Source organism: Mercenaria mercenaria, chromosome 17, assembly GCF_021730395.1.
Source record: "Mercenaria mercenaria strain notata chromosome 17, MADL_Memer_1, whole genome shotgun sequence".
NCBI lineage: Eukaryota > Metazoa > Mollusca > Bivalvia > Venerida > Veneridae > Mercenaria > Mercenaria mercenaria.
Window position 1 is genome coordinate 32,748,487 of NC_069377.1, and position 12,386 is coordinate 32,760,872.

Genomic DNA, 12,386 nt, shown 5'->3' on the forward strand with positions numbered 1-12,386 from the left:
CCCAAAACTAGCAAGTGACACTGAAGTGAAAAAATATAAATAGCAATCGGAAACGAGCATACAAAATACATCACCTTATACCGTTCAAAGCCATGGGAATATTGCGAGAAACACTACTAAGTGAGACGCATTTACTGATGATGCAAACGAGGATGATGAGTAGTAATGAGGGTAGAACCACGAAGTATCCAAAATTTATAATTATGGAAAAACTAAATTTAATTCACTATAAAGAATAACGAAAACAAAATTATACATGCAACGGGATATCAAGGCATTCAATCAAAAATTCGTCATAACTCACCATACTGGATTGAAAACGGTGCTGTATTACTTGCTTACTTTTGGAATCTGAAATAATGTGTAATTTCACAATATTTATAATACACGAAAAATACAAACAACAACTCTCGTATTAAGGTTAAAAGAAGGTAAAGGCTATATTCTTTTTTTTTCTCTTTCCCGTTATGAATGGTTCGAACGGAAAATTAAGGAACTCCATTCCCTATGAATTATGCTTGTGTGCATAGTCATGGTATTCATGTCTATTATATCTTAATTCCAGTGTGTAACAAGCTGAAAATATTCTTACGTTCATTTTCCTATTTATCTTTGGAGCTTTTTATGTCGTTTTTTTTTCTCTCCAAATATGGCTGTCATATCTCTACTGCCAACGACAGCATTACATTCTTTGCATACCGATTTCATTGAATATAAAAAATACAAACTGTCCGCAACTTAATTTCTCTTGAAATAAGCTCCAGATTTTTAAAGCCGAATGAGGACGGATAGTGCTTTATTGTCTGGTAAAATTACGCAAGTATTGGACAAATCGTGTTTCAGATACCCTGCGATCTATTTTTCTAAAGAAACTTTTATATATTTTTAACTTTTCAATTATTCAGTCATTTCTATTTTTCGCAAAAGACAAAAACGTTTTACTTAAACCATTTTAACCCATTGTTCCGCTGAGGTAAACCGACAGAATTATGGGCATATGGCAACATTCTAGCATTATTTCCAGAGGAGGACCGAAGTGTTCGCCCAAAAACGATTTATAGCATAAGAGAGCACCTGGGTAGACTCACACACCTTCTGCAAACACTAACATGACGACATAAGCCGCGGAGTTGAAAGGTGCAAGTGACTTTGACCACTCTACCAAGGTGTAAGCAGTCAACTCTACGTCAATTTGATAAAAAATCGTATCTATACTATTTTCCTCTTCAGCAAGAGAAATTGATCTTCCTCAATTATTTTACAACCTCTAAAATATTCTTGAATGTGTTTATTTCTAAATAAGTCTGATAAAATACAATACGTCTTTAGACAGTCTTCAGTAAGTAGAATAAAATCTACATTGTATACACATATTTAAAACCTTTCACACACGAAAATACATTTTTCTTTATATCATACATTAATGCAGACGCAAATCTTATTTTGTTTAAATAAAGAATAAACTTACCTTAAATTCTATAGTTTACAATTCAAAAGAAGCAAACAGATTTACAACATTTTGTGCAACAACTTTTACAATGTTCTAAACACCAAAAACGTAAGCGTTACTGTGTGAAGAAGCGTCAATAGTTGTCGATTGCTTGTATATTAATGTTTCTTTTGGTTACTAAAACTATGTATATACTAACAGAAGTAAGATCAGTGATATACCCGAAAATATCATTTTTTCTGCAAAAGTTGTTTTACAAATAGCACACAAAATTAATTGCACCACGATACTTGCGATAATTTGCTATTTTTGACAGCGCGACTTCAAGAAAAGTAAGTGTTTAACATGTAAAAACAATTTCAGAGTATTTTGAATGTGCTTCAATCACAGTAACTGCAGTTCAGAAAAGTGTGCTCCAGTCCATGAAGCTAATTCTAAGAATAGCATGGTGCAATTACATCTGAACAACATCAAAACACGTTTAAATGTAAATGGCCTTGTAAGACACGTAATTGAAAAAACTGGAACACAACAGTGAAAAAGTACTCAAAACTTCATTCAAATGGTAAAATGGGATAATAATTTAGATTTTAAAGATTCATTACAGATATATTAAAATGCCATGAACAAGTTCGTGGTGATGTATTAAAATACCAAGAACAAGTTCATGGTAAACGAAAAAGGAATGATAGAAAGGAAAATATACATCAAAAAGATGATAACAGAAGTGACTTGGTATTCAGACAGGTAAATATTTTGGATAAAAAAGAATTCAAGGAAGAAAAATGTAAATCTTCACATGCCAATATTCATTCAGTTTCAGAATTTGAAAAAAAGAAGTTGAAGAAATAATAAGTAAAAATCAAGACCATTTACACAAACACATCTAAATATGATAATGGTGCGACTTTGGCAGCCGGAATATACCCTCGTTCTATACTAGCGGAATTCATTGCTTTACGTTTCAATCTTGAAATCTAAAATAGAAAAAAATAAAATGAAAGAAAACAAATGACTGAGATCTTACCGAATTCTTCAAGAATAAATATCTCTCCCTTCAGGGTAAAACACTTCTTGATACGATTTAGCTCTATAAACGACTGAAATAAATTAAAAGCAAAATGACTAGGCAGTAGAGTGATGGGCTACTATACCACTTGTGATGACGTCCCGGCATGTGCACAATATAAAAGAAAATATAACATCAGTAATTCTATTTCACTGTTACATAACATGTAGAAATAAATAATAAAAAATCATATTTACAAAGACAGGTGTTTTTTTCTGTCGTGTGTGTTATGTGGTCACATGTTCTTGCTTCAATATAACGTGTATATGCTTGCATATAAAGAAGTCCAAAGTAAATGAAAATAAGGCACCAATAATCTCAATGAATAAAAAACTTAATATTGACTAAGCCAAATTATGGAACAAATAATTGTCACCTAAGCACTAAAGTGTGAATTTTGACTCCTTTAAGGTGTGATAAGGGGGTTGTCTATATCACCTATACCTCTGTATTGATACTTAGATAGTCCAATTTAAATAGCATAACAGATATCAAAATTTAAAATCCACAAGTGGTATTGTATGAATAAATACTAAGTAAAACTACGAGAGAGGAAAATGAAACAGATAGCCAAAATAAATATAATTGCAACAAAAATTAACATAATATACAAGCACACTTAGTAAACGAGTAAAATTATATGTAAGCCGACAAGGTGTTCACTAGCATTCACTTAGTACCTTTGTGGACACACAAAAACCGCATGACAAAACATGGTCATGTGACTTTAGAATGTCTTACATGGTACTTTACAATTTACACAGAAATAGCATTACCTCAAAATCCTGCACCACAGGGTTGGCAATAGGGAAAAAGAAGAAGAGAAAGTTAAATGCAATAACAAGACAAACACTAAAACCATGCATTGCATATATGTCTGGTAAATGTTTTCCTTTTTCATATAGTACAGTTGTGTCTATGGATTTTTTGAGAACAAATTTAGTCAGTGTTCCTTCAAAAAGTCAGCTTTATTGCTGGTCATCTAACTTAATTTTTCGCATGAAATGTATAGTCGTCACGAAATCATGAAATAAGTGGTGACTGGTCCATAAAGCAAATGAAAACCCCTTTAAATACCCCAATAGACTACATTCGAACGTTTCCTTTTTATGCTGAAATGCCCTTTTCACACAAAAAAAGAAAATTATGCATTTTTGGATCATGATGACCCAATCAAGGTGGATTGGACGCTTAAAAACGTACAAGAATGACACCCGTACAAATATGCAACACAAGATATTATAAACTTTCTCTTAACAATACTAGGGTAGTTTATTTATTTTTTTAACAAAACGTAATATTTCAAATACTCAGTGAATAGCAGAATGATAATTAAGTTTATTCGCAGAGTAAATATGTAAGACGAATGCATACTAATTAATGTTTTTGCAACACGTTTTATTTACATGTGATCAACATATCTTGTGTAAATGATGTTTATACAACATTTATTCTATGTATTACAAGATAAATACTAACATTACTTCCAGTGTTTGAGTCGTATTCTACAGAATCTGTGAACTATATTCTACACAATAGTCTGTGTAAGTGTATGAAAGATTTTACAGGCAGTGAGTTTTATGCAACTACCCTAATATCATTTCTAAAACATTTAGCAAGCATCATGCACGTGACCAATTACAACTGACAATTTAGTATCATAACACTGTTATAATGCAGTCTAAATCCAGGCAATAAAACACTTTTATAAAATGACAGTCATCGACCAACTACTGAAAGCTTAATTTACTAACCAAACCATATAAACCTGCCGAAAGTTTACACTGACGAATCTTAAGTCTTATATTTAGATAAAAGGTCTATTTAAAATTAGTTCTTAGAACACCTTTAAAGAAATATTTTATTTTAAAACTTGTCACAATATAGATTTTGTAAATGATATGCATGGACCGTATTTAAGCGGATTAATCCAGTTCCAAATTTGACAGTTCTTGTTTCGATATTATATTTCTTTCAGATGATTATTCAACAGATTTACAGATGTGTGAATATACGAAACAGATGACATAATATTTATAAATTATCACATAGAAAAATCAAATATCAAACTACAAAAAAAATGTTTTGATGCAGGACTTTTTCCACCTTGACAATTAATTCTAAAAACTTTTTTCATTATTATTTCATGAGAGATATAAAAATGCTTATTTTGATTGATTATATGGTTGTTGTCTAAGTCAGAAAGATGAACGATTGTATTCAGATCTAAATACAACATTTATTATATGAAATGGTGAAAACATTAGCGACTCTTGGGCTTTGAAAAGTATCAGTCAGGTCCGAAACATTTCATTGATTCTGTAAATCATAGTTGTTACTAAAAGATCTTGTTCATTCGCCCAAGAATGGCTAAGGGATGAGGTTTACAAGTAGAACAAAAGCCATGCAAACTTATAACATATGGGATAACATGCAACATACGCCTACCTTACTATTGGCTAGTAGCAAACCTATGCCTTCCATACAAACTTGTAGTAACCCACCCTGCCCTGACTTTACATCTTGCACTGGAAACTCGCCCCCAAGTTCAGGGCCTGAAAAAATGGTATGTGGCATTTCAACGATTTTACTTGTCTTCGTCCATCGACAAATCCCTTTACAGAAATTTATAAAAGCAAAGGGTGAAAACATCAAATGGTAAAAGAAACAAGGTAAGATTATCGCGAATATGGAAAGAATTTTAGAATTAGCTGAAATACAACTTAACTGCCATGCAAAAACTAGGATGTAATAAACAAGAGTAGCAACAATTACTAACTGAGGGGACACACGTGGAAATACAGTGGGACAATTCAACATCAAATGCCCGAATGTTTTGTCCCCAGCACTCGGACATCTGAACAAACACATCCAGTAAAAAAATAAAAGCACAAAGGTAAAGTACATGTAATTTACTGCATCACAAAACATTGCAAATCAAAATAATATGGTGCAAGAAAATTTGTTAGGTTCATGTGTTGAAAATTACGTAGTAAAAGTAAATTAGTGATAAAATAGGTTCAAATACTTAAAGTTTAAAAATGTATTACATTACAAACACTTGATAACACTCTGAAATATATAAAGGTCTTTTTTATCTGGACTGTTCTTGCCCACACTTTGGCATTTTGATTTTGAAGAACTTCCTTCCAATTTTTAATATCCGGATATTAACAGATGAAACAGTGTGGTATATCATTCAAACAACAACTGTGTAAAATATTAGTGCTATAAAGAACTTGTAATGTATTTATGTGTTAACATTGCACTAATTTGTAATTTAAAAAGTAAAATAGCCTCAATCATGACACTTTAAATAATTATGAAAAAGAAGACATGAATATAAACATTGGAAGCAAGGTATCTATAAAGATCACGACCATTCGACATCACTGGACGCTACAGGCGCTTACCTTTCTTGGGCTTTCCCCAATCAGCTGATACAATAAGTTAGGAATAATTTAAATCTTCAAATTAATCAGAAGATATATTTACCACACGCAAATTTTCTTTTAACAATGAATATAGTGCGGTACAATTAAATACCTTTTTTAGAATGATGTTACTTTAGAAAAAGCTATTCTCACTATATGACATTTGTACTGTCATTTAATTCATTAACAATACAAGTAGCATATTAATGCTGAAGAATGAGATACGTTACCGAGATATACTATGCATCAATCCCTTTCTGAGCATTGAATATAACCAACCTCTTGCAATGCAGTTAATCAAACCTTTGCTGAATAATGAAGTTAACAAATTTCTGGCTCAGCAATGAAATGAACCAGCCCTTCCTCAGACATAATAATAACAAACCCCTTGCTCAGCACTGAAGTTAACCAAAACATTTCTCTGTTTTGGGGAAGGGAGGGAGAGGGTGAAATAAAAGAAATGATCGGGAATAAAAGTTTAACGAAAACAATTCCCATGCATAACAAGTTTAAAGAAACAAAACGATCATTAGTTTACTTGTACCATTTCCATTAATCTTTATTCAGTATACAAGTATTCAATGAACCAATAGTATAGACTTTCTATGCAGCACCAATCTTTTCGTATTGTTATAAGTATGTCGAAGTACATCGTCAGTCCAAATAGAAACAGCGAATAGCATGAAAATTACACGTCATTCCCTGTCCCTTATAAAAATGTATTGGTTAAAATATTCAAACATTTGTATATTTTTCGTTATGTATTAGAAAGTATGTAAACCTATACAGTTTTGGAAATGTCTTTTACATCTCTCTCTAAACAGATCACACGAAAGTTTTACTGACTTTTGTACAGTATTTGCTTGCAGAGGCCGTGTCCTGAGCTTTGTCTGCAAATTGATTTTATGCCCGAATACGTACATCGGCAGAGGGCTTTACTCCCTAAACCATACCAAAACATCATAAAATTGAATAAAATCCTTTTGTCATATATCTATATACTAGTATCTGAGATACAGTTAACTCAGGCAGGAAATATTTGGTAAAAAAACAGTAGCCTTTATTTAAATTGCTTTTGTTCCATTTAATTTTATATGTTATGTATATTTTGTAATGTATGATGGTGGTATTACTACCTTTCATTTGCTCCTGCTTCTAACTTCTTATTCACCCCATTTTTACTTACCCTCACCCCTTTTTTTACAGATTTTATATAACTAAAATATACTTCTTGGTGGATATCTGAAGCAACTCTTCTTATCTATCTTTCCACTACAGTTTCTATCTCTCGCGGTGTGCCTCCGGCTGTCTTTGTTGAGCTCAAAACTTTCAAATAGTATAATTTTACTTTTCAATTTTTGGAATTCTATACATAGATCCATACTGTTTTAGATAAAAGCTCTACAATCTGTTTAGAGAATTAAAAGACTTTCCCAAAAAGGTATTGGTTTATACGATTTCAAACAAGAGCTCCACCTAATAGTAATAAACAAAAACTCCATCTGTTCACAAACACGATTAGATTAGGCAGGAGAAAGGGCAATACTGCACTAATACTTAAAAAATATTGTTTGTTCGTTTGGAGTTTAACGCCGTTTTTCAACAGTTCGGGTATGTATGGCGGGGAGTTAACCTAGTAACCAGTGTTCCTGGATCCTGTACCAGTACAAACCTGTTCTCCGCAAGTAACTGCCAACTTCCCCAATGTATCAGAGGTACAGGACGAATGATTTCAGACATTTTATCAAATCACGGATAACATACGCCCTGCCTGGCGATCAAACTCATGATCCCGCGATCTGTAGATTTGCGCTCTCCATACTAAGCTAAACGGGCAGGCCTAAAATACTGGGAAACACAAGAAACTACATGTAAAACTAAATATGTCCACAGGACATTGGTGCCCCACTTCCTATCACTGTATGCATATTTTTCGTAAGTCAATGGCCATAACTGTGGTTTGACTGTGTGAAACACAACTTAACATGCTAAAAAACAATCCTGTTAGGTTTGATGTCCCAAGTCAAATACTTTGTGATATGTACTAAGCAAAATCAGATGGACAGACGTACGGACAAATCTAAGTGCCCCTAAAAAGTGTACATAATTAAATTTTGTATCTGATGTGGGAATAGGGGCAGGGGAAGGGGATACTAAGAAACAAATAACTGAACAGAAGGTAAATAATGGGGAAATATTCATGTGAGACATTGGCTTCGAATCAATTTATGTGAGGAAACATTACAACTAAAGAATCCAGTAGCCATTTTCAGTCTCAAGGTCACTGGGACCCCTTGACCTTTGATCTATTGACCACAACAACAGTAGGGATCCTCCTGAAGTGAAGCCAAGTCATAATGTTGCTTAAAAGCTGTTGGTTTTCCTAACTTTCAGTAATTCTGCATGTTTGAATCAATTTTTTTTCTACCATATAGAACTTACTCATAATTTTGATAACATTTTCGTAAATAGAAGATTTCCTAGAATGTAGATTTTAATGGAACTCCTCACAGTAAGAATATGGTCCATAAGATGGTGAAATAAATGTATATGTCCGTGTGCTTATTTTAGAAATATATGTTCATGATTACAGAGATCTGCATATTTCAAGCTGATTTGAATAAAATATTTAGCCTTATTTAACGTGTCAATCTTATTAATATCAAATTTTATCTTTAAAAAGATTCTAACCTTATTGTTTTAACAAAATTACTCATGGGTTGGCATTTATTTATAAAATGATTTTCATTTCCATATACCAAGTCCAGGCTTTATTGTAAGTTATCCAGGTAAATGATGTTACACCATTATTTTCAGTTTATCTAACATGTAGAACTACCTTTAACGCCCAAGGTATAACAAGAAATTAAGTCAGGTCCCTGTGGCTATGTCCTCTCAGCCACTGACTACAAAATCAATAGGGATATTTATTGTGGTACTTAGTCAATGTGCAAAGTTTGAAAGCACTGTGTCTTTGACCTTTGACCCCAGGACAACAAAGATTCTCCAAAAGATGTGCTTAGCGATGACAGTTTCTGACTAGAGTCCAGAAAAGGAAAATGTTTGGTTGATTTCAACATTATATAAATATATTTAAACATCTTTTCATCTGTAAGTTAACCCTTTTTGTTTGTTTGTTTTGGGTTTAACGCCGTTTTTCAACAGTTTTTCAGTTATGTAACGGCGAGCAGTTAACCTAACCAGTGTTCCTGGATTCTGTACCAGTACAAACCTGTTCTCCGCAAGTAACTGCCAACTTCCCCACATGAATCAGAGGTGGAGGACTAATGATTTCAGACACAATGTCGTTTATCAAATAGTCACGGAGAACACACGCCCCGCCAGAGGATCGAACTCGCGACCCCGCGATCCATAGACCGACGCTCTAACCCTTTTTGTTATTCAGGAAAAACCATAGATACGAACTAATTCAAAACTTGCCCAGCAGGACAGGAAACAAGAGGCCCATGATGGTCCTGAATCGCTCACCTTCTCCACATGACCCAATTTTCATGAAGATCCATTGAAAAATATGGCTTCTAGAGAGGTCACAAGGTTTTTCTTTTATTTGACCTAATGACCTAGTTTTTGAAGGCACATGACCCAGTTTTGAACTTGACATAGATATTATCAAGGTGAACATTCTCACCAATTTTCATGAAGATCTCATGAAGAGTATGGCCTCTAGAGAGGTCACAAGGTTTTTCTATTTTTATACCTACTGACCTAGTTTTGACCACACGTGACCCAGTTTTAAATTTTATGTAGATATCATCAAGGTGAACATTCAGACAAATTTTCATGAAGATCCATTGAAAAATATGGCCTATAAAGTGGTCAAAAGGTTTTTCTATTTTTAGACCTACTGACCTAGTTTTTGACCGCAGTTGACCCAGTTTCGAACTTGACCTAGATATCATCAAGATGAATACTAAGACCAACTTTCATACAGATCCCATGAGAAATATGGCCTCTAGAGAGGTCACAAGGTTTTTTTATTATTTGACCTACTGACCTAGTTTATGATTACACGTGACCCAGTTTCGAACTTGACTTAGATATCATCAAGATGAACATTCTGACCAATTTTCATGAAGATTCATTGAAAAATATGGCCTCTAGAGAGGTCACAAGGTTTTTCTATTTTTAGACCTACTGACCTAGTTTTTGACTGCAGTTGACCCAGTTTCGAACTTGACCTAGATATCATCAAGATGAACATTCAAACCAACTTTCATACAGATCCCATGAAAAATATGGCCTCTAGAGAGGTCACAAGGTTTTTCTATTATTTGATCTACTGACCTAGTTTTTGAAGCATGTGACCCAGTTTTGAACCTGACCTAGATATCATCAAGCTGAACATTCTGATCAATTTTCATGAAGATCCATTGAAAAGTACGGCGCCTAGAGAGGTCACAAGGTTTTTCTATTTTTAGACCTACTGACCTAGTTTTAGACCGCAGTTGACCCAGTTTCGAACTTGACCTAGATATCATCAAGATGAACATTCAAACCAACTTTCATACAGATCCCATGAAAAATATGGCCTCTAGAGAGGTCACAAGGTTTTTCTATTATTTGACCTACTGACCTAGTTTTTGACCGCAGTTGACCCAGTTTCGAACTTGACCTAGATATCATCAAGATGAACATTCAGACCAACTTTCATACAGATCCCATGAAAAATATGGCCTCTAGAGAGGTCACAAGGTTTTTCTATTATTTGACCTACTGACCTAGTTTTTGATGGCACATGACCCACTTTCGAACTTGACCTAGATATCATCAAGTTGAACGTTCTGACCAATTTTCATGAAGATCTTGTGTAATATATGGCCTCTAGAGAGGTCACAAGGTTTTTCTATTTTTAGACCTACTGACCTAGTTTTTGATGGCACATGACCCACTTTCGAACTTGACCTAGATATCATCAAGTTGAACATTCTGACCAATTTTCATGAAGATCTTGTGAAATATATGGCCTATAGAGAGGTCACAAGGTTTTTCTATTTTTAGACCTACTGACCTAGTTTTTGAAGGCATGTGACCCAGTTTCGAACTTGACCTAGATATCATCAAGGTGAACATTCTGACCAACTTTCATAAAGATCCCATGAAAATTGTGACCTCTAGAGTGGTCACAAGCAAAAGTTTACGCACGGACGGACGACGGACGAGGGACGCCGCGCGATCACAAAAGCTCACCTTGTCACTTTGTGACAGGTGAGCTAAAAACAGAACAACTTCACTCAAAATAAACGAAGGAATCAGAATCTGACTGACCATTAGATAATTGGTCAGACCTACTGATCCAGGGAAACTGATACCTGTTTGGACAGAAATGTGTAAATCAAAATAATCCCAATTTGAAATAAAATATAGGACATATATACCCCAACCTTTGTTACACCTGCATACTCACATTCACATTTTGCCATTACAAACACTGAAATCATTACTGAATATTTAAATTCAAAACTTTACTCCTATAGTATTATGAATATCAAAAACACATACCTGTTTATTTATAGGACAGAAATCAGTGTGAAATTTACAGCAAAGATTTGACATCACAAACAAGACAACAATCTGTATGGCCACTCACATTATCATATTTTTTATCATTTATTTCCTATTAAAACTGATAACAATCAAACAAATTACCCTTTTTGTGTTTTGACAGCACAGAGAATAACAGATATTGCTTCTTTTTATCCTATTCTTTTAAAACATTCTTTTTATATTTATAAATACCAAAATAAATCATATCTTTTAAAATATAAGCGAGTGAGTGACTTGTGTTGGTAGCGTATGAGAAAGCACGCTGAAAGCACTTAAGACAGACTGAGTCACAAAGTGGGCAACACCACATCGGGAGTGTGAAAAACAAATGATGATACACCTGTGGAAAACTCACCTGGTATTTTACTATTGTTTCTATTAGCTGCCTTCTCCATAGCCTCTTTCACACAGAAATACAGCTCACGACACTGAAATAAACATCACTTTCAACTAACATTTAATTTGATTTGAAAACAAGAATAATTTCTACTGCTAGAACATGCAGGATTTTGACAAAATGTTAAATCTATTTTGAATAGACTTTTAATACAAGAGCTACCGCAATTCAAATGAAAGTGCAAAACCATGCACCTCCATTTTTATTCAAGAATAAATTATTATTAGCAAATTGAAATAGGTACCAATGACACATCCGTTCTCATTCTGCAGAAAACGTTTTTTTTGCAGGTTTTTTTTTAGTTATTACAAGCTGGAACCAGATAAGTATAATCAAAATTTATAAACACCATATGCAAGCATTAAGACTCTGTCTGAATCTATTCAAGAAAAAACATTCACAACCCTTGTGTAGATGGACTCCATGAGCCCAAATGACCAGAAAATAAACAACATTGGGAACAGGAAGACT

The 12,386-nt window shown here is 33.7% G+C and overlaps 1 protein-coding gene across 18 annotated transcripts in view; it reads right to left on the reverse strand.

Moving 5' to 3' along the window:
• The window catches only part of LOC123536165 (MAP kinase-activating death domain protein-like), a 115,623-nt gene that overhangs the window by 4,628 nt on the left and 98,609 nt on the right, over positions 1–12,386 (reverse strand). For 6 of the 18 annotated variants that reach the window (XM_053527604.1, XM_053527602.1, XM_053527605.1 and 3 more), the window contains 4 exons: positions 11,874–11,946; positions 4,968–5,134; positions 2,478–2,550; positions 305–351 (listed from right to left, as the gene is read on the reverse strand). In XM_053527604.1, coding sequence (XP_053383579.1) covers positions 305–351; positions 2,478–2,550; positions 4,968–5,134; positions 11,874–11,946 — 360 coding nt within the window. Of the gene's footprint in view, positions 1–304; positions 352–2,377; positions 2,428–2,477; positions 2,551–4,967; positions 5,135–5,903; positions 5,957–11,378; positions 11,403–11,873; positions 11,947–12,386 lie in introns of those variants that run through there. The other 12 variants (XM_053527619.1, XM_053527607.1, XM_053527620.1 and 9 more) reach the window with 8 other exon arrangements.